The following is a 26,839-nucleotide window of genomic DNA, read 5'->3' as shown; positions in this document are numbered from 1 at the left end:
TGTGGTCGGATTTACCAAATGGAGGGCGAGGGAGAGCTTTGTACGCTTCTCTGTGTGTGGAGTACAGGTAATGTAAAAAAAAATTCCCTCTGGTTGCACATTTAACATGTTGATAGAAATTTGGTAGAACTGATTTCAGTTTCCCTGCATTAAAGTCTCCGGCCACTAGGAGCGCTGCCTCTGGGTGAGGGGTTTCCTATTTGCTTATTTCCTTATACAGCTTACTGAGTCCGGTCTTAGTGCCAGCATCTGTCTGTGGTGGTAAATAAACAGCCACAAAAAATATAGCTGAGATCTCTCTAGGCAAGTAATGTGGCCTGCAGTTTATCACAATATACTCAACTTCAGGCGAGCCAAATCTAGAGACTTCCTTAGATTTCGTGCACCAGCTGTTGTTTACAAATATGCACAGACTGCCCCCCTCGTCTTACCTGAGTGTGCTGTTCAATCCTGCCGGTGCAGTGTGTATCCTTATAGCTGAATATCTATGTCGTCATTCAGCCACGATTGCGTGAAGCATAGAATATTCGTTTTTATGTCCCGTTGGTAGGCTATTCGTGATCTTACCTTGTCTAGTTTATTGTCCAATAATTGCACGTTGACGAGTAATATTGACGGTAATGGCAGCTTTCCTAGTTGTCTTCTGCGGGTCCGGATGAGGCATCCGGCTCTTCGTCCTCTCCGTCGGGATGTCTGCCCTGTGGGTTGTTTGGAGAATATCGTGTGAGTCCTGCTTGCTGCTGCTGTTGTTGAACAAATCTTTGTCAAATCCGAGGTGAGTGATCACTGTCCTGATATCCAGAAGCTCTTTTCTGCCGTAAGATTTGGTTGCAGAAAAATTATGTACAAAATCATTTACAACTATCGCAAAAAAAAAACAATATCGCACAGTTGGTTAGGAGACCGTAAAACGGCGGCCATCTCCTCTGGCGCCATCTTGATGTGCTTCATTTGGGAAACCAGGTGAAACCAGGTGAAATCTGTTGGAGAGCATCGATATTAACATGTTTTCTCAACAAAAGCATATTTCACTAAACTGTTGACAGCCCCCCTGCGCGCTGGAGAATAAAGGAGAGAGAGAGAGAGAGGAGATGGTAACACATGGAGGTGAGATATTCTATAGAGCTAATGGGAATGCGTCACCCAATTGATTAGGAAAATATTTTTTTTAATCCCTATTACTAGGCTGAACAAAATCAAATACGAATTCAATAATTGTAGGCTAACTGTAAACCGCCCTGCACAATCAATGAACCAACAGCATGGCCTTGGGCTGTATGTTCTCTCCCAGACTCATGGATTGACATTTAGAGCGTAGCATAAGGTAACCAGTCCAGCTGGTACAGCCACACTCAAAGGAGATCAAATTTGGGGGGAAGGGTAGCCTAGTAGTTAGAGCATTGTGCTAGTAACCGAAAGGTTGTTAAGTTCAAATCCCCGAGCTGACAAGGTACAAAATCTGTCATTCTGCCCCTGAACAGGCAGTTTACCCACAGTTCCTAGGCCGTCATTGAAAATAAGAATTTGTTCTTAACTGACTTACCTAGTAAAATAAAGGTTAAAAGAAAATTATTTTTTATTTTATTTATTTAAGTATGTACCAAAGATACCTTAAATCAGTTTTGTTTTTTCCTTTCTCTGCCATGCGTAATATGCGGTAGAATTGTATTTCGGGCCTGGGCTCATAAGCTTATGCATTAGCCTGCATCATCTCTAATGCTCTCTGCTCATATGCATAAGCACTGGGTGTTTTGAATGAATCATCACCTTAAAGAGCTGTTGTTGTGTTTTGGCTTTGAAACAACATCCACTACAACCATGTTTTACACTGTTTCAACCTGCTGTTGATCTTCTTTCTTCAAACTAATCATCACAGTCAGTTGAGTTTTAGAAGTATTTTAGGCCTTCTGATGTGATTTCCCATTGCATTTGCATTGATGTCAGAGGGGTTAGAGGGACAATAAAGCCCTGAGTACCAGGCCATTAGAACTTGATGGAGGGACAATAAAGCCCTGAGTACCAGGCCATTAGAACCTGATGGAGGACAATGGAGCCCTGAGGACCAGGCCATTAGAACCTGCTGGAGGGACAATAGAGCCCTGAGTACCAGGCCATTAGAACCTGATGGAGGGAAAATAAAGCCCTGAGTACCAAGCCATTAGGACCTGATGATAGTTAGCTGGTACTACCAAAGCATGTCCAGAGTGCATAAAAGGAGATTACTGTGGTTTAACAGTCATGTGGAATTTTGCTGCGGTGATACGGCCACTGCACAGCCCTAGGACGGAACCACACCTCGGAATGGATGCATGTTTATCCATCGTTACGATGAGATTTTAGTGACGTAGGTGCTGTGTGTCCTGAGTTATGTCTGACCTGTGCCTGTTCCGTGGTGTTGCTGTTTACATTTTACTTTGTGCACTAGACCTGTAGGTGCTCTCGTTTGTCGAGGGTCATTTACATCCTGCTGTATGTGTAGAGGCACCATTTAACATTCAATCTAGCCTAATGACAGAGGCAATGTCACATTCACAGCAAATTGAGGCTAACATCATCACTGGAGTGTTGAGAGTTCAAAGCTTGTGTTTTGTGGAAAGCATCTTGAAATTAAACTCTTTGAAATTGTGTCACATTTCCTCAGTGCTCACTTCAGCGTCTTAGTTTTGGGTGCCTTAAAGCGGCATGCAGAATATGTTTTACCAAAAACTGCATCATGGTGTTGGGACCATCAAACATGTGTAATTAATGCTCTTCTTAATGCAAACATTTGTATATGTGGTTTAGTTGACAGACTAACCAGTTGCCGTCTGTGGAGGTTAGCTTCTCTGTTGGTTTTGGAATACAGCAGTATCGGGTCCAATACCTGGCCACATTAGACCTAAATAATGGATAAGCTGTAATGAATACACTGTAAATCAGAAACATGGATGCTCTGGCAGTGGTCACAGTGGTGGTTATTGTGATGGCATCATGTGACTGGGGATCTCTCTCTGGGTCATTCCAGTTCCTACCATCTCAGTTGTGTTGTTAGAACCATAGAAACGTCTTCCAAGGAGAGGAAGCTTCTCTGTATACCTGTGTCTTTACATCAATGTCAGGCAGAGTGTGCTCTCTGCTGAGTGTGTGTGTGTGTGTGTGTGTGTGTGTGTGTGTGTGTGTGTGTGTGTGTGTGTGTGTGTGTGTGTGTGTGTGTGTGTGTGTGTGTGTGTGTGTGTGTGTGTGTGTGTGTGTGTGTGTGTGTCTATCTCCCTCTCTGTTTTTCTGTATACGAGTCTGTACCACTATGGAAAAGGGAGAGGGGGGGCATTGTCATGGTAACCGTGCCGCGGCTGATTGGTCATGCAGCAGCAGTGACTGACCCAGTGGAACACGGACCCAAAGTTAGCTAGCTAGAGATGGTAGGGGCAGTTGTGGGCATGGATTTATGGAGGAGGGGCCTTTTAAGTGCAGGCTCTCCCCCTCAGGGAAGCGCCGTAGCTCAGCCTGGACACCGCTCCAACAGCCCCCTCTCTCTGTCCTCATGGCCCCGTGCTGCCCAGCTCTAATGTTTATTCAGCTTTGATATAGCAACGCTCTCACAGTGTTAACGTCTCCAATGGGATGCCACTTTGATGATATTCCAATAGTGCTTCATCATTCATCATAGATGCGGCAAAGAGGTCAAACAAACTCGACCAAAACATTGGAATTGCGGTGAAAACGCATGGGGGAAAGATCCCGAAACTCCTCATTGCCCCAACACTTGTTCATCGTCACCAATCAGCTGCATTACAGTTAAAAACGACTTTGACCACCACCACCGATTTCTGAATGCTAGCTATGCTAACCAACTCATACGAAAAGGGGTTAGCACTTAGCAATCACTTCTTTTAAACCTGAAAAGGGACAGCTTCTAAATGTTTTGCAGCGAAAACAGCCACATGTATCCAAATTGGTTTTAAGTAACCACGTTGTGTCCCTGTTAAGAATATACAGATTTGTTGAATGTGTGCCAATATGGTCAATGGAATGGTCTGCATTCCATTGACTCCTTTTCCACATCCATGGAAGCTTGATTGTGCCCCCAGGGAGCCCCTCTCACCCAGACTGACCTAGATAACCTAGATTTGTCTGTTTTAATATTGATCTGGGGACCAAAATATAACACCTAGTCATCATTCCTTGCTTAATGTTGTTCTCTGGCTCCTGTTTTGAAAACAATGTTTTCTACAGAAAAAGCCTTCTGTCTGATAGTGGTGGTATTTGCAAGGTACGTGCTGCTCATGATGAAGTATTTCAATGCTGCATGTCTAACAGCCTTCGGTCTCCAATATAGGTCACCTGTCTAACAGAATGTAACTTCAGAGGATTGGCTTACTGCTGTAAATATGAACACAGACACAGTCACCGTCACGCAGCCAGCTCCCCAGCTTTACACTCCATAGAGAGTGAATGAGATGGCACCGGCACCGACTTAAAGACACACTAATATACACACTGCTGCAGTAGACCTACAGTGTCCTGAAAATAATACCAAAGAAACCTGTGTGAAATTTCAGCAAGTTCAGTGTGGTGTGAGGTATGAGACCTAATATTGAATGGCAATGTGAAGTATTTCTTTTAAAGACTGCTGCCTTATCGGAGTGGCCAGCTTGTCTGAGGAGGGGAGGTGTTGCTTGCACACTGCTAGCGTTCACACTGGCTTCACCTCAGCCCTTGTGTACATCTATTGCCACACGTCACCTCCGTCACAAGCCCCTTTTCTCACTCCTATCACCCTCATCATTCCTTTCTCCACTGCCATAAGGATATTAGATGCTTGAGACCGAGGAGGGTATCTGTCCATGTGATAGGCAGGTTGCTTTTCTGTTCACTCTCTTGGAAGCATAATCACATGTAGTATATGTTTGGTTTTTGTGCTCTAGAATGCTCCAGTGTTTTTTCTCTTGATGTGTGTGTCTTTTCTCTTGATGTGTGTGTGTCTTTTCTCTTGATGTGTGTGTGTCTTTTTCTTTGTCTTTCTCTTTGTCTTTCTCTTTGTCTTTCTCTTTGTCTTTCTCTGTGTCTTTCTCTTTGGGAGTCTTTTTCTTTTTATGTGTGTGTCTTTCTTTTTATGTGTGTGTCTTTTTCTCTTTGTGTGTGTCTTTCTCTTTGTGTGTGTCTTTTTCTCTTTGTGTGTGTCTTTCTCTTTGTGTGTGTCTTTTTCTCTTTGTGTGTGTCTTTTTCTCTTGATGTGTGTGTCTTTTTCTCTTGATGTGCATATCTTTTTCTCTTGATGTGCGTGTCTTTTTTCTCTTGATGTGCGTGCTTTTTTCTCTTTGTCTTTCTCTGTCTTTCCCTGTGTCTTTCTCTTTGGGTGTCTTTCTCTTCGTCTTTTTCTCTTTGTCTTTTTCTCTTGATGTGTGTGTCTTTTTTCTCTTTGTCTTTCTCTGTCTTTCCCTGTGTCTTTCTCTTTGGGTGTCTTTCTCTTCGTCTTTTTCTCTTTGTCTTTTTCTCTTTTTCTCTTCGTCTTTTTCTCTTGATGTGTGTGTCTTTTTCTCTTGATGTGTGTGTGTCTTTTTCTCTTTGTCTTTCTCTTTGTCTTTCTCTTTGTCTTTCTCTGTCTTTCTCTTTGGGAGTCTTTTTCTTTTTATGTGTGTGTCTTTCTTTTTATGTGTGTGTCTTTTTCTCTTTGTGTGTGTCTTTTTCTCTTTGTGTGTGTCTTTTTCTCTTTGTGTGTGTCTTTCTCTTTGTGTGTGTCTTTTTCTCTTTGTGTGTGTCTTTTTCTTTTTATGTGTGTGTCTTTTTCTCTTGATGTGCATATCTTTTTCTCTTGATGTGCGTGTCTTTTTTCTCTTGATGTGCGTGCTTTTTTCTCTTTGTCTTTCTCTGTCTTTCCCTGTGTCTTTCTCTTTGGGTGTCTTTCTCTTCGTCTTTTTCTCTTTGTCTTTTTCTCTTTTTCTCTTCGTCTTTTTCTCTTGATGTGTGTGTCTTTTTCTCTTGATGTGTGTGTCTTTTTCTCTTGATGTGTATGTCTTTTTCTCTTTGTGTGCGCCTATTTTTCTCTTTGTGTGTGTCTTTTTCTCTTTATGTGGGCACTGAATGAGAAACAGAGATTTACAATTCTGTGTGTGTCTTTTTCTCTGAATGTCTTTTTCTCTTTGTGTGTCTTTCTTTGTGTGTCTTTCTTTGTCTTTCTCTTGATGTGTGTCTTTCTCTTGATGTGTGTCTTTCTCTTGATGTGTGTCTTTCTCTTGATGTGCGTCTTTCTCTTGATGTGTGTCTTTCTCTTGATGTGTGTCTTTTTTTCTCTTGATGTGTGTCTTTCTCTTGATGTGTGTCTTTTCCTATTGATGTGTATGTCTTTTTCTCTTTGTGTGCGTCTCTTTTTCTCTTTGTGTGCGTCTCTTTTTCTCTTTGTGTGTGTCTTTTTCTCTTTATGTGGACACTGAATGAGAAACAGAGATTTACAATTCTGTGTGTGTACTGCGAGTAGTCGCGTGCAGCGATGTGGGCAACCTGTGGCCGCAACAGCGACTTACAACTCCATCCCCCGCCCCCTCGGGGAAGGGGGGTGGGGGGAGTGTGACGTAACCCCGCCTAGCCTTCGCGCTGCGCGAGCACGTCACTACCCAGAGGTCACTAATCGCTCCACGTTAGCATCTCAGCCAGTAGCCCTACACATGTGTCTTCTTTTCCGGAACTGGACAATTCTAGTGTGAGCGAGTATGACTGACCATTTCAAAGGGCACAGAAAAAGAACTTCAATCTGAGTCTTTACTACGACAAAGACACATTTGTCATGTACTGTACATTTGTGGAATCTATGACTGTCTGTTCATACTGGGTTCATATAGAATGTTCTCTCCAGGAATACCTACACACTAACACACACACTTGACTTACATAATGTACTTATCCTTGTCTTGATTGTAGCTGCCCATCAGTCAACTCTGCCCTTTGTATGACCAGGATGTGTGTGTGTGTGTGTGTGGCATTCCTTTATGTTAGCATGAGAACGTCTGTTGGTTTGCCGTTTCACGTGGACCTCTGTGTGCAGTACGCTAGTGTGGAGGGAAGGAGACGGCTCAGGGTAGGTCTGATTCATGCTGCTCACCCTCCGCTCTGCTCCGGCACAGAGAGGCCAGCCATGGCTAATACTATCAGATGTTGTCAGACTCACAGCCATGGAACGAACAGCACTGGCCACACCACTAGGATGGAGAGTAGCTGGGATTGTTTTAATGTGTCTTACAGCTAGACACTGATCATGTGTTCATGCCTTGACAAATCTGTCTCCCCTCCTGCTGTAAGTCTTAAGAAGGTCTTGGTTTTTGCAGGTAGAATTAAATAGGCCATTATCAGTGGTTAGCCAGCACACATACAGTGGGTAGGTTGAAGCTGGTTTCTATTTAGATATTGTTATGGTTGATCTATCCAGCTTTTACAAGTATACCCAAAGCTATAAAACATGTTCCTCTGAAGTAGCCCGCATGTAACAGTAGGGAGTAAATCTCTTTTTAAAAAGCTTTGGATGACAAAACGGTTGACGTGTGTCACAGATGCGAGACGGCAGGCTCCTATTTGTGTGGTCGTGCCATGTCCCTGCAGCAGAAAGAGAGGGAGACCGAGAGAAACCAAGAACAAGAGATCCTTAATTTAGACCAAAAACACATAGGGGAAACAGGAAGAAACAAGTTGTCAAATCCCAAACCGACAAAACCGCGGTAGAATTGAAGTCGCGGAAGCTTGTGGTTTATTTCCACAAACGGCTTTTTATTTTCGAGTGTTTTCTTCTGCGCTGTGGTCTTTGTTTAGTGCAGTTCACACAAGGCCAGACTCAGCCACTCTCTGTCCTTCTCTCTCCGCATCTCCAGAAAAGCAGGTGGCGTTTTGTTTCCCTCTGCTCTGATCATATATTTTTTGAACTGTCTCCTCCTCTCTATCAACTCAAGCTGTCTGTGAGGGACTACCTCTCCTCTCACTCACACTCACACACTCTCTCTCTCTCACTCTCTCTCTCACTCTCTCTCACACATGCATCTGGAGCCTCTGCTTTGTGTCAAGTCAGAAAGGAGGGGCCAACACCTGTCCTGGGTGCCCTGTAACCTCCCCCTAACCCCTAATCCCTGTCTCATGGCCCTGCTTCGGAGACTCCATAACTGGCAGAATAGAGGCCCAGCTGGCACCTCCTCCCACAGGGTGTGATCCAACCTGGCACACCGTGTGTGGGTATTCTCCTGCCAGCTGTCGGCTACCCCGCTGTGGCATGACTGACACTCGGGCACAATTGTTGTTGACTGGCACAGAGAAGCTAGGCTAGGGGGGGGTCTAGGGGTTTCTCTTACAACGGCATCAGTAATTCATTCATTATCTTTCGGCTTGCATTATGTTTATCATTAAACCTGTATGCAAAACCTGTGTGTTCGCTCTCAGACCTGTCGTCGACAGCATACTTGCCTGTAAACCAGGGGTTCCCAAACTGTTTTGGCCCGCGACGCCATTTTGATACAAAAAAAAGGGAGCAATGTCAAAAATGAATCAACAGCCAAATGTTGACTATTTTAATTGGGGCTATTACAGTCTTAAAAATCTTGAGTACTTTTGAGAGTATGGTTTGAAATGACTGAAATTCATCAGAAAAGTATTGGGAAGTTAATCATCTATAATCTTCGGTTTAGAGAAGAACATCATTGATTGTTATTTTCCCCCTATTCAGATGTAGTGCCTGGTCTGGTCTCCTCTGTTCTAATGAGTCCTGCGCGGTTTGTGGGCATTTTAGAGGGAAACAGAAGACGTCTTCCTGAGCTTTTGTAGCTTAAACGGTTCAAAGGAAAGAGACACATCTATAGGAAGAAAATACAAACGGCTCTGTTTTATTACATCCACGTCTCGCGGTAACTGATGTAACCCCGGTTCTAAAAACCCAGCTTGATTTTAAAATGTTTTATATACAGTACCAATCAAAAGTTTGTACACACCTACTCATTAAAGGGTTTTCTTTATTTTTTACTATTATTTACATTGTAAAATAATAGTGAAGACAAGTTATGAAATAACACATATGGAATCCATGTAGTAACCAAAAAAGTGTTAAATGAATCCAAATATATTTTAGATTCTTCAAGGTAGGCACCGTTTGCCTTGATGACAGCTTTGCACACTCTTGGCATTCTCTCAACCAGCTTCATGGGGTAGTCACCTGGAATGCTTTTCCAACAGTCTTGAAGGAGTTCCCACATTATGCTGAGCACTTGATGGCTGCTTTTCCTTCACTCTGCGGTCCAACTCATCCCAAACCATCTCAATTGGGTTGAGGTCGGGTGATTGTGGAGGCCAGGACTATCATTGAGTTGGAAATGCATTGGATATTAAGACCATTATTCAGTCTCAGCTGATCTATCAGACTCTATGTATTGTACGCCCCCTTCTGGCTGCTGGTGGTAGGACTTGAAAATAAGAGTGGAAATTTGAAAACAAGCCCACTCTACTGAATATGCTGCTGACATAGGCTGGAGGACATTTGTAATGATGTTAACATGTTGTTACAATATTCATATATGGCTCTTATCCGGTATCTTGCGGTGTTATGAAATGATCTCTAATGTTTTCTGTTTGATATAGAGATTACGTTTGACTACGGCATATGCTGCAACTCACTCAGCTTCCGCTTTATCTTGGAGTGTGGTTGCTTTTTGAGTGGAAAAGCCTGTTGTAATGTTGTCATAGTGAACATATTGGTTTGATCCTTTCTCTCTGCACTCGGAGATGATCTGCATTTAAAGATCTTTGCTCTGTCCACTCCGTCTGCCTTCCTGTGTCGTCAGAAATGTGACCTTTGACCATCCATCCGTTGTTCAGCTCTCAGGGACACTGACTGTGTTGCCATGAGTCTTGTCCCTCTTGCACTGTAGCTCGCTGGGTCACCTTGGTAACGTATGCTTGCCGCCTCTGCATGTGAAGCGCTGCATGGATTACACTCACCACGCTTTGTGTCTGTCACCACAACACTCACCTCTCTCTCACACTGATGGTCACCCCCATCTCTGTCTGCATGAAGCAGTTACTTAAACCACCAAGCGACACATGACATATTGTCATCACAGCAGTGTCTTTCCTGAGTCTGGTGGCCTTTACTAAATGTCAACAGACTGTCCTTTCGTCACATTTATAGCAGGCCATGATATATAATAAGCAGCTGTTAGCCAGCTCTACTCAACAGGGACTGTTACCAATCACGACTTCAGTCCCCTCTCCCCAGCAACCCCTTCTCTCAGCCAGCCAGCGGTCCCCTTTGGCTTTGTCATCCTGGTTGGTGCTCCTGGAAAACCTGCTGATGCACAACCAAACTTCGAAATTGCACCTATTGTATTATACTATTCTAACCCTCAACAGTAAGTTGAGACCCCGACTGAGTTCCTAAATGGGGGCAACCTCATTGGAAATTCATCCTCGTGCCTTCAAAAAATGTGGGCCACCAGTTGCCCAACCCTGATCTGACCGTGACTCACTTAATGCACCCTTCCTTCTGTACTCCCAATACCCACCACACCTACTTCTATCTCAACCACCTCTATGTTGATGCTCACCCCTTGCCTTTAATTCCTGGTCGCCCCCCCCCCCCCCCCCCCAACAGAACAACGACAACGAGACCCCCCTCCACTGTGCCGCCCAGTACGGCCACACCCAGGTGGTGCGTCTGCTGCTGGAGGAGCTGACCGACCCCACCATGAGGAACAACAAGTTTGAGACGCCGCTGGACCTGGCGGCGCTCTACGGCCGTCTGGAGGTGGTCAAGCTGCTGCTCACCGCCCACCCCAACCTGCTCAGCTGCAACACCAAGAAACACACACCGCTGCACCTGGCGTCACGCAACGGACACCTGGCCGTGGTGGAGGTGCTGCTGGCGGCCGGCATGGACATCAACTACGAGGTGAGGACTGAGGGGAACACAGGGTCTGTTGTCTCCTGCGTGCTCAATTATTATTTTCAGTGTGTTGGTGTGAGAGTGTAGAGTTGTGTGTATGTATAGAGACAGAATGTGTCCGTAATAATTATTTGTATAAACACAATGTGGTATGTTGTGATTGGATCATGGATGGCTTCGTCTGCTGTTTCCAGCATTTAAGCCGACATACAGTGCATTCGGAAAGTATTCAGACCCCTTGACTTTTTCCACATTTAGTTACGTTACAGCCTTATTCTAATATTAAATAAATCATCTATCTGCACACAATACCCCATAATGACAAAGCGAAAACAGGTTTTTAAAGAAGTTTGTAAATATATTTCCAATTAAAAACTGAAATATCATATTTACATAAGTACTCAGAACCCTTTAATCAGTACTTTGTTGAAGCACCTTTGGCAGCGATTTACAGCCTTGAGTCTTCTTGGGTATGATGCTTGGCACACCTGTATATGGTAAATTTCTGCAGATCTTCTCAAGCTCTGTCAGGTTGGATGGCAAGCATCGCCGCGCAGCTTTTTTCAGGTCTCTCCAGAGATGTTCGATCGGGTTCAAGTCCGGGCTCTGGACTGGTCACTCAAGGACATTCAATGACTTGTCCCGAAGCTACTACTGCGTTGTCTTGGCTGTGTGCTTAGCAGGGTTGGGTAGGTTACTTTCTGTAACCTGTTACAGTTACCTGTCCCGGATTATAATCAGTAATGTAACTTTTGGATTACCCAAACGCAGTAATGTAATCTGATTACATTCCGTTACTTTTAGATGACTTTCCCCTTAAGAGGCATTCGAAGAAGACAACAATGTATGTTACCAATTGAACCAGATCTATTGCAGGATAAATCAATGTTAAAGTTTACATAGCTGGCCATATATATATATTTCTTCCTAGGTTTTGGCCTTTCTAGGGAGTTTTTCCTAGCCACCGTGCTTCTACACCTGCATTGCTTGCTGTTTGGGGTTTTAGGCTGGATTTCTGTACAGCACTTTGAGATATCAGCTGATGTACGAAGGGCTATATAAATACATTTGATTTGATATGGATGTTAAATTTTACTTTATGGGTTGGTTATGTAAGCTTCTTCGAACCCATCGTTTTCTACTTCATATAATAATGCGATTAAATTATAATTATATAAGTTATATAATTGCATTAAAAACCAGTCTTTCAGAATTTCAGTCATCACAATAAATGTTATATCCCTTGATCTTCAAGAATAGGACTTGGAAGTATAGATTAACCAAATTGTTTTACCTGTGCATGACCCCAAGACTAAGGACTTATTAGCCAGCCCTACACTGTTGTTCATGATGTTGTTGTCATGCAGGACTGATTGGGCTCATTGATTAGAGTTGAAAAATAAACGCTCCGGTCATGGAATGACATGCTTTGAGCACTACTGAAAAGTACTATTTACATGTGAAAAATGAATGCAACATGCTGCACTTGCTATAGGCCGATTGTTCAACTTTTTGTTGGTGATGTCTTGATAATATGCAGCTGTTTAAAGGGCAAATCCACAGATGAAACAATAACAAAACAGCCTGCCTTTGTTTTGGTTGAGGGATGGGCCTGGAGAAATTGTAACCACTCTCAGATTAATAAGACAGCTATGGATGGAAGGAATGACCATCCATGATATCAACATTATTGTTTCAACCATGTTATGAGGCTATACAGTGTTTGTTTACATTTGCAATGTTTACAAACATTGGAGGAAAACCATCTTATATTTAGGGTTCTCATGGAGTGAGACAGTTGAACTAAGCTCATGAGGCATTTATAAGTTATATTCTTCAAGAATCTATATATATATATATATGCATCCAAAAATGGATGTAGAAAATACAGATTGCCCCTTTAAGTCTATCAAAAGTGTGTGACTTTGAACGTGTGTCCATTAAGCCTATGGATTCAAAAAATGTATTAGCATGAATTAAATTGAGCAATAAAAGCCCCTCTTTTATTCCATAGGCTGGGATCCGCACTGTGCAGCTGTTACAAGAGCGCATTGTTCACTTGGCTGTCCACTGGTATCCATAACAATGAATGATAGGCAACTCAAACTAGTTTAATTCAAACATTATTGGATTCAAATACACAGATTTGTGAACAGCCACCTACAACAACCACAATCCGTAAGCCGTAAATAGCTAAATGAGAGAGCAGCAGTGTGAATCACATCAATGTGCTATGTAGATAACAATAAGTAATATCTGTATCACCGTAGACTACACCACTGCTGTCATCCTTACCTCCAAGTGTTTATTCAAATTGGATAATCTATGGATGCCGACAACAGTCACACCATTGGAAGACAGCTTGGACTGTAGCCTACAAAAGCATATTTCTGCTCTTTTCCCACAATCCATCAAACCCATTTGGTGTGTCATCGTAGTGGTCTCTGACTTGTGGTCAGACTCTCTCAGGTGGAACAAACTTAAACTTGCTCCTTTTTTCAATGCTTAATTGAATGTCATTGAGAAAACATAAGTGTCAAAGATTTTTGTTTTTTACAAATATCCCTTCTGAATTTAAAAGTAATCCTTAAAGTAATAACATTTTTCAAAAGTATCTGTAATCTGATTACAATGTTTTTGCTGGTAACATAACGGATTACAGTTACCAGTTTTTAGTAATCCCTTACATGTAATAGATGACATGTAATCCATTACTCCACAACCCTGGTGCTTAGGGTTGTTGTCCTTTTGGAAGGTGAACGTCGGCCCCAGTCTGAGGTCCTGGGCGCTCTGGACCAGGTTTTCATCAAGGATCTCTTTGTACTTTGCTACGTTCATCTTTCCCTCGATCCTGACTAGTCTCCCAGTCCCTGCCGCTGAAAAACATCCCCACAGCATGATGCTGCCATCACCATGTTTCACCGTAGGGATGGTGCCAGGTTTCCTCCAGACGTGGCGCTTGGTATTCAGGCCAGGAATCTTGTTTCTCATGGTCTGAGAGTCTTTAGGTGCCTTTTGGAAAGCTCCAAGCAGGCTGTCAAGTGCCTTTTTCTGAGGCGGCTTCCGTCTGGCCACTCTACCATAAAGGCCTGATTTGTGGAGTGCTGCGAGATGGTTGTCCTTCTGAAAGGTTCTCCCATCTCCACAGAGGTACTCTGGAGCTCTGTCAGAGTGACCATCGGGTTCTTGGTACCTCCCCCGACCAAGGCCCTTCTCCCCCTATTTCTCAATTTGGCCGAGCAGCCAGCTCTAGAGAGAGTCTTGGTAGTTCCAAACTTCTTCCATTTAAGAATGATGGAGGCCACTGTGTTCTTGGGGACCTTCAATGCTGCAGAAATGTTTTGGCACCCTTCATCACACCACGAGACATGGTGTGATGAAGGAAACATACAGGAACTCAAATCCTTCTGTTCACCTGATTTAGAATTCCTCACAATCAAATGTAGACCGCATTATCTTCCAAGAGAATTCTCTTCGATTATAATCACAGCCGTATATATCCCCCCCCCCAAGCAGACACATCGATGGCTCTGAACGAACTTTATTTAACTCTTTGCAAACTGAAAACCATTTATCCGGAGGCTGCATTCATTGTAGCTGGGGATTTTAACAAAGCTAATCTGAAAACAAGACTCCCGCAATTTTATCAGCATATCGATTGCGCAACCAGGGGTGGTAAAACCTTGGATCATTGTTACTCTAACTTCCGCGACGCATATAAGGCCCTGCCCCGCCCCCCCTTTCGGAAAAGCTGACCACGACTCCATTTTGCTGATCCCTGCCTACAGGCAGAAACTAAAACAAGAGGCTCCCACGCTGAGGTCTGTCCAACGCTGGTCAGACCAAGCTGACTCCACACTCCAAGACTGCTTCCATAACGTGGACTGGGACATGTTTCGTATTGCGTCAGATAAAAATATTGACGAATACGCTGATTCGGTGTGCGAGTTCATTAGAACGTGCATCGAAGATGTCGTTCCCATAGCAACGATAAAAACATTCCCTAACCAGAAACCGTGGATTGATGGCAGCATTCGCGTGAAACTGAAAGCGTGAACCACTGCTTTTAATCAGGGCAAGGTGTCTGGCAACATGACCGAATACAAAAAGTGCAGCTATTCCCTCCGCAAGGCTATTAAACAAGCTAAGCGTCAGTACAGAGACAAAGTGGAATCTCAATTCAATGGCTCAGACACAAGAGGCATGTGGCAGGGTCTACAGTCAATCACGGACTACAAGAAGAAACCCAGCCCAGTCACGGACCAAGATGTCTTGCTCCCAGGCAGACTAAATAACTTTTTTGCCCGCTTTGAGGACAATACAGTGCCACTGACACGGCCTGCAACGAAAACATGCGGTCTCTCCCTCACTGCAGCCGAGGTGAGTAAGACATTTAATTAATAATAATAATAATATATGCCATTTAGCAGACGCTTTTATCCAAAGCGACTTACAGTCATGTGTGCATACATTCTACGTATGGGTGGTCCCGGGGATCGAACCCACTACCCTGGCGTTACAAGCGCCATGCTCTACCAACTGAGCTACAGCAGGACCACATTTAAACGTGTTAACCCTCGCAAGGCTGCAGGCCCAGACGGCATCCCCAGCCGCGCACTCAGAGCATGCGCAGATCAGCTGGCCGGTGTGTTTACGGACATATTCAATCAATCCCTATACCAGTCTGCTGTTCCTACATGCTTCAAGAGGGCCACCATTGTTCCTGTTCCCAAGAAAGCTAAGGTAACTGAGCTAAACGACTACCGCCCCGTAGCACTCACTTCCGTCATCATGAAGTGCTTTGAGAGACTAGTCAAGGACCATATCACCTCCACCCTACCTGACACCCTAGACCCACTCCAATTTGCTTACCGCCCAAATAGGTCCACAGACGATGCAATCTCAACCACACTGCACACTGCCCTAACCCACCTGGACAAGAGGAATACCTATGTGAGAATGCTGTTCATCGACTACAGCTCGGCATTCAACACCATAGTACCCTCCAAGCTCGTCATCAAGCTTGAGACCCTGGGTCTCGACCCCGCCCTGTGCAACTGGGTACTGGACTTCCTGACGGGCAGCCCCCAGGTGGTGAGGGTAGGCAACAACATCTCCTCCGCACTGATCCTCAACACGGGGACCCCACAAGGGTGCATTCTGAGCCCTCTCCTGTACTCCCTGTTCACCCACGACTGCGTGGCCACGCACGCCTCCAACTCAATCATCAAGTTTGCGGACGACACAACAGTGGTAGGCTTGATTACCAACAACGACGAGACGGCCTACAGGGAGGAGGTGAGGGCCATCGGAGTGTGGTGTCAGGAAAATAACCTCACACTCAACGTCAACAAAACTAAGGAGATGATTGTGGACTTCAGGAAACAGCAGAGGGAACACCCCCCTATCCACATCGATGGAACAGTAGTGGAGAGGGTAGCAAGTTTTAAGTTCCTCGGCATACACATCACAGACCAACTGAATTGGTCCACTCACACTGACAGCGTCGTGAAGAAGGCGCAGCAGCGCCTCTTCAACCTCAGGCTGAAGAAATTCGGCTTGTCACCAAAAGCACTCACAAACTTCTACAGATGCACAATCGAGAGCATCCTGGCAGGCTGTATCACCGCCTGGTACGGCAACTGCTCCGCCCTCAACCGTAAGGCTCTCCAGAGGGTAGTGAGGTCTGCACAACGCATCACCGGGGGCAAACTACCTGCCCTCCAGGACACCTACACCACCCGATGTTACAGGAAGGCCATAAAGATCATCAAGGACATCAACCACCCGAACCACTGCCTGTTCACCCCGCTATCATCCAGAAGGCGAGGTCAGTACAGGTGCATCAAAGCTGGGACCGAGAGACTGAAAAACAGCTTCTATCTCAAGGCCATCAGACTGTTAAACAGCCACCACTAACATTGAGTGGCTGCTGCCAACACACTGTCATTGACACTGACCCAACTCCAGCCACTTTAATAATGGGAATTGATGGGAAATTATGTAAATATATCACTAGCCACTTTAAACAATGCTACCTTATACAATGTTACTTACCCTACATTATTCATCTCATATGCATACGTATATACTGTACTCTACATCATCGACTGCATCCTTATGTAATACATGTATCACTAGCCACTGCTATGCCACTTTGTTTACTTTGTCTACATACTCATCTCATATGTATATACTGTACTCGATACCATCTACTGTATGCTGCTCTGTACCATCACTCATTCATATATCCTTATGTACATATTCTTTATCCCCTTACACTGTATAAGACAGTAGTTTTGGAATTGTTAGTTAGATTACTTGTTGGTTATCACTGCATTGTCGGAACTAGAAGCACAAGCATTTCGCTACACTCGCATTAACATCTGCTAGCCATGTGTATGTGACAAATAAAATTTGATTTGATTTGATCTATGCCTAGACACAATCCTGTCTCGGAGCTTATGGACAATTCCTTCGCCTTCATGGCTTGGTTTTTGCTCTGACATGCACTGTCAACTGTGGGACCATATATAAACAGGTGTGTGACTTACCCAAATGTTGTCCAATCAATTGAATTTACCACAGGAGGACTCCAGTAAAGTTGTATAAACATCTCAAGGATGATCAATGGAAGCAGGATGCACCTGCTCTCCATTTCGAGTATCATAGTAAAGGGTCTGAGTACTTATTTAAATAAGGTATTTAATTATGATCTTTTTTTTTATACATTAACAAAAACAAAAACAAACTGTTTTCACTTTGTCATTTTGGGGTATTGTGATGACGATTTTGATTTATTTAATGATTTTAGAACAATGCAGATACTAACAAAATGTGGAAAAGGTCAAAAGGTCTTGATTATACAACCCTATTGAGCTCTTTATTTAGGCTAAAGAAATGATGGCTTTTGGGCCTATCCCCTTTCTTATACCAAACAGTGCCATCCATCTGTCGTGTCCTACCTCCACTCCCCTCCTCTCTGCTGTATAGCAGGTCTGGGCCAATGTCAAGAGTCCTTCAGGCTCTGCTTCCTGCAGGTTCCCATTAGCATGGTGCTGCGAGCTGGAAAATGATCTGCTTTGATTCCTCAACCAAATAATTGTCCGTAGCAAAACACGCTGGGGTGGCATTCGGCGGGGTATAAGTAAACTCGCCAAACTTCTATTTCACGCAGGTCAAACCTGTCCTGTGTGTTCAACAAGTATCCTGCAGGTTTAGCTTTAAGCTGTATGTCCTATCTGACCAAGATAAGAAGAGTGGAATTGAAGTCAGTGGTGCAGTGGGATAGATGGGTCTTCACCTGTTCCTCTCAGCAGGGAGGGTCAGGAGGGTTAGAGATCTGACCTCTGCTGTGCTGCATGTTACTGGCGGGGAGTCTACTTTGATGTCTTTACGTGCTTTGTTATTGCTCAACCTTGCACTGTGTCGATTCCGGTTGAATTGTGGTGTGTTTGTTGGGTCTCTCTGCAGACGGAGAAGGGCAGCGCCCTCCATGAAGCAGCTCTCTTCGGGAAGACTGACGTGGTGCAGAAACTTCTGCGTGCAGGTCAGACACCGATGCCTCCAAGACGCAACACAACACATTTCTAGAACTGGCGAATGATGCAGATATATGGCATAACCCTCTGCTCATTTGTCACTCCTCTCCTAATCCCCTGCTCTGTCCTCTGTCTCTCGTCGTGTCTCCGTTTGTCCTGCTCCAGGGGTTAATGTGAACATGGTGGACAGCAAGGGCCTGACAGCGCTGGACACTGTCAGAGAAATGCCCTCTCAGAAGAGCCGACAGATAGCAGCTCTAATCCTGGGTAAGAAGTACAGATCTCATTGGTTCCCTATGGGACTTAAAGAAGGTTACCTTGACCACAAACTGATTTCACAGATTTGTTTGTCTCACTAATGATGTTATTTGAATGACCTTTTCTTCCGCAACTCTCTGCAGGCCATATGTCAGGAAATCCCCCTGTTTTACACTTGCCTCCTCCCCCTGTCCCTCCACCTAATGAGAGCCCTAGCCTTCGGAAAAAAGGTATGTCACAGCGATACAGGAAACCTTGAGTTGAGTGAGCAGTGACAGGATATGGTGTTTAACACGTAACCACCAGCCAAGGCTGTGTGCTGGTGTGAAGTTGTTCATGTCCTCCTGTTTTTGGATTGAGCGTCAATATATTAAGACACGTATGTGTGTTCTAGGTGAGCTGGGGGTGGTGAGTGAGCTGATCTCGGGGCTGGCCCCGGGGCCTGAGGAGGAGAGCCCGTATGAGGCTCTGTTCGAGGCCACTTCCTGTCACTCTCTGGACAGTCTGACCAGTGGCAAGTCCTCCGACAGGGACTCTGGACGACCTGATAGTGAAGCCGGAAAGGTTTGTCTGGAACTGCGTTACACTACAGAAACACACAAAATGTGACAGATTTTGAGTCGATGGGCATCTAAATACTTTTCCTCCACTAGAGGGCAATGGTTCTCTGCATGTAATTGTTGTTGAGTTGAGTGGACTGGATTTACAAATCTTCCTGTCAGAATTTTGACAGCATATTTCTTAAAGATCAAATCTATGTTTGAATTCAAGGCTCCAGTTCTCATCTTTTCAGCCAACCTTGTAGTTCAAGATAATGTGTCATAATGTCTGCGCACAATCACTGATTTCATTCTCTGTTTGCCAATTACAGAAAGACCGGCTTGCTCACCAATCCCAGCATGCCCCTGGCCAGGAAGAGGAGCTTAACTCAGAGGTCAGTATCTATGGTCATTACAGCTCCTCTTTGAAGGACTATGTTGCCACTTCTATTGGCCAGAGTTTTAATAGGCTTTATCCAGAATGTCACTGTTGGCATGTGGCGTGAGCAAATGTTAGTCAGGCCGCTTAGAATGTCAGTGGTGCTGCGGACGCCACCCCTTCCTGACGATTCTCTCCATGTCTGCTCAAATCACATCATGAATATTAATCTGAGTATGGCTTTGGTTAGAGGAAGGAAGAGAAGAGGGGAGCGAGCGATAGGGGTGAAGCGAAGCGGAAAGGGACTACACTGGTTATGGGAGAGAGGGAGCAGACTCTATCTATTCAGTGGCTGACAAGGAGGTAAACATGGTATCATGAGACTGTTGTGGAATCATGGAAAGTACTGCCAGTGTTGGGATTATAGGATGGTGTTAGTTTTAAATACCCTAGTGCCCTTAGTCACACCCTTTATTTAATGGTGTCCTCTTAAAAGCTAGGGTTGTGTTTACCCAGCCGTACAATAACCATATATGCACTCCACCCTCTGGTTTTGGGGTAATTTTGGATAATTTTCTAAAAGTGATCAATTATTTTGAGCAGCCCCATATCCCATAATTCCTGTTTCTTTAGTGTGCTATGCATGAGCTGACGACTGTGGCCAAGAGTCTCACAACAACCATTAGAGGGTGCTGTGGAGGGACTTTTACATCACTGTAGGAGGCACCAGCATCACAGCCTGAGAAAAGTATTGATTAGCCTTATACAAATGATAATGAGGCTGTGTTGTTGACCTGCCTTCCCTCTACCTACAGGCCCTGTACACTAACAGCAGCATCGATGAGAGAGGGGAGGAGGAGGTGGACACGTATGAATTGCTGCTCTCCGCCCAGACAGAAGTCCCCCAGTCCGCACAGGACCCCCCATCACAGAAATGTACAGGTAACAACACACTGACAGTGGGACAGGGAGTGTAGAAAACGGTTTGGATATTCCAATTCCCTTCCTGTTTCCTGACCAATGGCACTTTATGTGGGAGTAAACATTGCGCCCTCAGCCTGGAGAATAAGAAACACTTGCTAACCTTTCCCCTCTCCAGCACCCCAACCACTCACAGCCCTCCCTGGTGCGTTGCAAAGTGTGACCCCCCATTCTTAACAGGATTACACCAGGGCTGGAAAGGAGCAGGGGTCAGTTTCCAAACCGCTCCCTAAACCCCTCCTCTTTTGCTCTTTCTGGAAGTAACCCTGTCCCCTAACACAGCTATGGTTTAACCTCATCACCAGTAGGACAGAGCCAGGAATATGCTGCTTACGTATGATATCCTACTCAAAATCAAATCAAATCACGTACATAGTTTACAGCATGTATAAATAGTGAAATGCTGTGTGCTAGCTCCCTCAACATTTGTAGTCATCAGGATGGTCCATGCCATATCGCGTGACTCATTCCTTAACTTTTGAATGACAACGCATTTCATTGGATTAAAGGGGATTGAATTAACAGCTAATTGGAGTCCCTCTCTGTTGATATAGATGTTTTAACAGTCCCCCATGGTTTCTGTTGTCACATTCATAATAAATTAATAGGATGTCATTAAACATTGTCATAGGAATGAATGTGGCGGGTCTAATTGCTGATGTAATCGCGTTTCCTTTTACGTGGATGAGACAGTTGGAGAAAGGATGACGTCCAGTCCTTAACTTGCAGTCCTGCGTAAATGTTGTTAAGATTTTAAATAGGGGGCTTCCCCAGTGGTGCAGCAGTCAAAAGGCACTTTCTCGCAGTGCTAGAGGCGTCACGACAGATCCGGGTTTGATCCTGGGCTGTATCACAACCGGCCGTGATTGGGAGTTCCATAGTGCAGCAAACAATTAGCCCAGCGTCGTCCAGGCTAGGGGAGGGTTTGGCCGGGGGGGATTTTACTTGGTTCATCGCGCTCGATCGACTCCTTGTGGCGGGCCAGGCGCCTGCAGGCCGACCTCTGTCGTCAGGTGAACAGAGTTTACTCCAACACATTAGTGCGGCTGGCTTCCAGGTTAAGCGGACGGGTGTTAAGAAGCACGGTTTGGTGGGTCATGTTTCGGAGGACACATGACTCGACCTTCGCCTCCCGAGCCCGTTGGGGTGTTGCAGCGATGAAACAAGATCGAAATTGGGGAGGGAAAAAGAGAAAAAACACAACAACAACAAAAAGATGTTAAATGGGTTGGTTGGAGGAAGGTTTGTTTTGGATGGCTGCTTCATCGGCAGCTATTCTCTCTGTTTTAAAATGACTGTCTGAGGTTTGTCTGACCATGGTCACCAACACTACCCATACTACCATATGCATAAAACATTATCTTTATTGTACTTCCCTTTCCTATTCACTTTGTATAATATCATCCCTGGAAATCTTGAGATGAATTAAATAGAAATGAAATGATATGATATTAATTGACTGCCTTACTCATGGTGACCTAACTAACTGCTGTCTGTCCTGTCTCCCCAGATGAGAACGCTACCTCCCAACAGTCTTCCAACAGTCTTCTACCTCAGGTATGACCTGCTGTGCCTCTAGTCCTTCTCTCATCCTTCCATCTTTTTCCATGCAATCTGTCATCTGAGTCACCGTGGAGATTGACATTCCAACAGCAGGCTCAAGCTTGCCTGTGCTCAGAGTATGGAACACTGACGGACAACAAGTTTATTTACAGCCAGCTAGCTACATGTGTTTCCCTCAGTCACACACTACTTTCCTCTCAGTGGCACAGAGCACGACATTGACCCAGAGCACGACATTGACCCAGAGCACGACATTGACCCAGAGCACGACATTGACCCAGAGCACGACATTGACCCCGGGCACGACATTGACCCCGGGCACGACATTGACCCAGAGCACGACATTGACCCAGAGCACGACATTGACCCAGAGCACGACATTGACCCAGAGCACGACATTGACCCAGAGCACGACATTGACCCCGGGCACGACATTGACCCCGGGCACGACATTGACCCCGGGCACGACATTGACCCCGGGCACGACATTGACCCAGGGCACGACATTGACCCAGAGCACGACATTGACCCAGAGCACGACATTGACCCAGGGCATGACATTGACAAAGGGCACGGCATTGACCCAGAGCATGACATTGACCCAGGGCACGACATTGACCCAGAGCACGACATTGAGCACGACATTGACAAAGGGCACAACATTGATCCCGAGCACAGCATTGACCCAGGGCACGACATTGACCCAGAGCACGACATTGACCCAGGGCACGACATTGACCCAGGGTACGACATTGACCCAGAGCACGACATTGACCCAGAGCACGACATTGACCCAGAGCACGACATTGACCCAGGGCACCACATTGACCCAGGGCACCACATTGACCCAGGGCACGACATTGACAAAGGGCACGACATTGACCCCGAGCACAACATTGACCCCGAGCACGACATTGACCCAGGGCACGATATTGACCCAGGGCACGACATTGACAAAGGGCACGACATTGACCCAGGGCACGACATTGACCCCGGGCACGACATTGACCCCGGGCACGACATTGACCCCGGGCACGACATTGACCCAGGGCACGACATTGACCCAGGGCACGACATTGACCCAGAGCACGACATTGACCCAGAGCACGACATTGACCCAGAGCACGACATTGACCCAGGGCACGACATTGACCCAGAGCACGACATTGACCCAGAGCACGACATTGACCCAGAGCACGACATTGACCCAGGGCACGACATTGACCCAGGGCATGACATTGACAAAGGGCACGGCATTGACCCAGAGCATGACATTGACCCAGGGCACGACATTGACCCAGAGCATGACATTGAGCACGACATTGACAAAGGGCACAACATTGATCCCGAGCACAGCATTGACCCAGGGCACGACATTGACCCAGAGCACGACATTGACCCAGGGCACGACATTGACCCAGGGTACGACATTGACCCAGAGCACGACATTGACCCAGAGCACGACATTGACCCAGAGCACCACATTGACCCAGGGCACCACATTGACCCAGGGCACCACATTGACCCAGGGCACGACATTGACAAAGGGCACGACATTGACCCCGAGCACAACATTGACCCCGAGCACGACATTGACCCAGGGCACGATATTGACCCAGGGCACGACATTGACAAAGGGCACGACATTGACCCAGGGCACGACATTGACCCCGGGCACGACATTGACCCCGGGCACGACATTGACCCCGGGCACGACATTGACCCCGGGCACGACATTGACCCAGGGCACGACATTGACCCAGAGCACGACATTGACCCAGAGCACGACATTGACCCAGAGCACGACATTGACCCAGGGCACGACATTGACCCAGGGCACGACATTGACAAAGGGCTACAGAACAAGGGCGTGACATTGGCCCAGGGCACGACATTGACAAAGGGCACGACATTGAGCACGACATTGGCCCAGGGCACGACATTGACAAAGGGCACGACATTGAGCACGACATTGACCCAGGGCACGACGTTGACCCAGAGCATGACATTGACCCCGAGCACGACATTGACCCCGAGCACGACATTGACAAAGGGCACGACATTGATCCCGAGCACAACATTGACCCCGGGCACGACATTGACCCAAGGCACTACATTGACCCAGAGCACGACATTGACCCAGAGCACGACATTGAACCAGGGCATGACATTGACCCAGGGTACGACATTGACCCAGAGCACGACATTGACCCAGAGCACGACATTGACCCAGGGCACGACATTGACAAAGGGCACGACATTGACCCAGGGCACGACATTGACCCAGGGCACGACATTGACCCAGGGCACGACATTGACCCAGGGCACGACATTGACCCAGGGCACGACATTGACAAAGGGCACGACATTGACCCAGGGCACGACATTGACCCAGGGCACGACATCGACCCAGGGAGCGACATCGACCCAGGGCGCGACATTGACCCAGGGCGCGACATTGACCCAGGGCGCGACATTGACCCAGGGCGCGACATTGACCCAGAGCACGACATTGACCCAGGGTACGACATTGACCCAGAGCACGACATTGACCCAGGGCACGACATTGACCCAGGGCACGACATTGACCCAGGGCACGACATTGACAAAGGGCTACAGAACAAGGGCGTGACATTGACCCAGGGCACGACATTGACAAAGGACTAGACATTGACCCAGGGCACGACATTGACCCAGGGCACGACATCGACCCAGGGCACGACATTGACCCAGGGCACGACGTTGACAAAGGGCACGACATTGACAAAGGGCATGACATTGACCCAGGGCACGACATTGACCCAGGGCGCGACATTGACCCAGGGCGCGACATTGACCCAGGGCGCGACATTGACCCAGGGCGCGACATTGACCCAGGGCGCGACATTGACCCAGGGCACGACATTGACAAAGGGCACGACATTGACCCAGGGCACGACATTGACCCCGAGCACGACATTGACCCCGAGCACGACATTGACCCAGGGCACGACATTGACAAAGGGCACGACATTGACAAAGGGCGCGACATTGACAAAGGGCGCGACATTGACCCAGGGCGCGACATTGACCCAGGGCGCGACATTGACCCAGGGCGCGACATTGACCCAGGGCACGACATTGACCCAGGGAACGACATTGACAAAGGGCTACAGAACAAGGGCGTGACATTGACCCAGGGCACGACATTGACCCAGGGCACGACATTGACCCAGGGCACGACATTGACCCAGGGAACGACATTGACCCAGGGAACGACATTGACCCAGGGAACGACATTGACCCAGGGAACGACATTGACAAAGGGAACGACATTGACCCAGGGAATGACATTGACAAAGGGCTACAGAAAAGGTCCCTTGGCTCCTCCACATGCTTTGACATGTTTCTCTAAACATTTATTTTCCCTGTATGGTGCTGTTCCATGGGAGGTGTAAATCTCTCCACATTACAGGTACTTCATCAGGCAATATGGCTCCATGACCGAGGTCCTCTGTCAATCTCTCTGTTTAGTGACTCTGTAGCCGACCCTGGCCCCTGAGACTCCTGGGAGATTTACAGCCTCACCCTCGCTCCTCTCCGCTCTCCATCTCTTTTAATTCCTCCTTTCCTGAGATGTAACTCGAGGTCCCTATGAAGCTGCCCTTTCTATTTATGATCCTATCGTATCTATTTATACTGCCTTTTCATTTTTATTATCCAGTTAGCTGCCACAAGGTTTTATTTGCGTTGCCCTCTCCTCCTATAAACCGTAATCACATCGGTTTTATTCCTTTTTGGAGAGACTGTCCGTTTGCTGCCTAATTATAAAAAACAAGTCTCAGTGGCTGGCTGGCTGGCTGGCTGGCGTCCTTTGTCTTCTAATCAACAGCCAGCCATCTGAGGCTATCATCCATATTAGGTATGACGATGCACGGCAACTGTCCCTGGCGGCGGAAATGGAAGCACTGGAACACTTTCTTCACTTAATATCAGAGTGTGGGGTGAATTAGAGCTGTGGTAAAAGTCTGATTTGCTACTGTCAGTGTTTTTATTAGGATCCTCATTAGCTAGTGCTAAAGCAGCTATTCCTGGGGTCCAGACAAAGCATAAAACATGACATAATACAGTACATTAATCGAACAGCCCAAAGACAGAACCACATACAGTCATGTGAACAAGTAAGTACACCCTTTGGGAAGTGGACTTTTTTTTACCCCCTCGTATTTGGACACGTGGATATTTGAGCTAAATTCGAACCACATTCATTGATAAAGGAAACCCAATTTAACAAAGCACACACACACAAAAATGTACTTTGAAAAAACAAAAATGCAATTTCCTTATGCAGAACAAAATTGTACAACCTTGCCTTTACCATCACCTAAAATGGCAAAAATTAGGATCAGGTGCAAGTTATTAGGAAATCATTATAGTACCTTGGGAGGGGGTCCAGCCTTCCATAAAGATTAGACATTTGGTCTGTTTTGGTCTTAACTTTATGGGTGTGTGGTAAGACATCATGCAAAGATCAAAATACCTCAGAGGCCCTCAGAAGAACGATTATTGATGCCTGTGAGTCTGGGAGGGGTTACAAATACATCGTTCCACTGTCCGACAGATCCTCTACAAATGGAGTAAATTCCAGACCACTGGCAATCTACCTAGGAGAGGTCGTCCCACCAAATTCAGCCCAAGATCTGACCGAAAGATG

At 46.1% G+C, this 26,839-nt stretch overlaps 1 protein-coding gene across 11 annotated transcripts in view; it reads left to right on the top strand.

Moving 5' to 3' along the window:
* Positions 1 to 26,839, top strand: part of LOC124045867 (ankyrin repeat and SAM domain-containing protein 1A-like) — a 189,225-nt gene that overhangs the window by 57,680 nt on the left and 104,706 nt on the right. For 9 of the 11 annotated variants that reach the window (XM_046365621.1, XM_046365614.1, XM_046365618.1 and 6 more), the window contains 8 exons: positions 10,595 to 10,891; positions 18,359 to 18,434; positions 18,592 to 18,693; positions 18,828 to 18,914; positions 19,079 to 19,248; positions 19,556 to 19,618; positions 20,418 to 20,544; positions 22,094 to 22,140. In XM_046365621.1, coding sequence (XP_046221577.1) covers positions 10,595 to 10,891; positions 18,359 to 18,434; positions 18,592 to 18,693; positions 18,828 to 18,914; positions 19,079 to 19,248; positions 19,556 to 19,618; positions 20,418 to 20,544; positions 22,094 to 22,140 — 969 coding nt within the window. The remainder of the gene's footprint in view (positions 1 to 10,594; positions 10,892 to 18,358; positions 18,435 to 18,591; positions 18,694 to 18,827; positions 18,915 to 19,078; positions 19,249 to 19,555; positions 19,619 to 20,417; positions 20,545 to 22,093; positions 22,141 to 26,839) is intronic. The other 2 variants (XM_046365619.1, XM_046365617.1) reach the window with 1 other exon arrangement.

The sequence above is a fragment of the Oncorhynchus gorbuscha genome, linkage group LG10, assembly GCF_021184085.1.
Source record: "Oncorhynchus gorbuscha isolate QuinsamMale2020 ecotype Even-year linkage group LG10, OgorEven_v1.0, whole genome shotgun sequence".
Lineage (NCBI taxonomy): Eukaryota > Metazoa > Chordata > Actinopteri > Salmoniformes > Salmonidae > Oncorhynchus > Oncorhynchus gorbuscha.
This window is presented reverse-complemented; position numbering and strand designations above follow the sequence as displayed.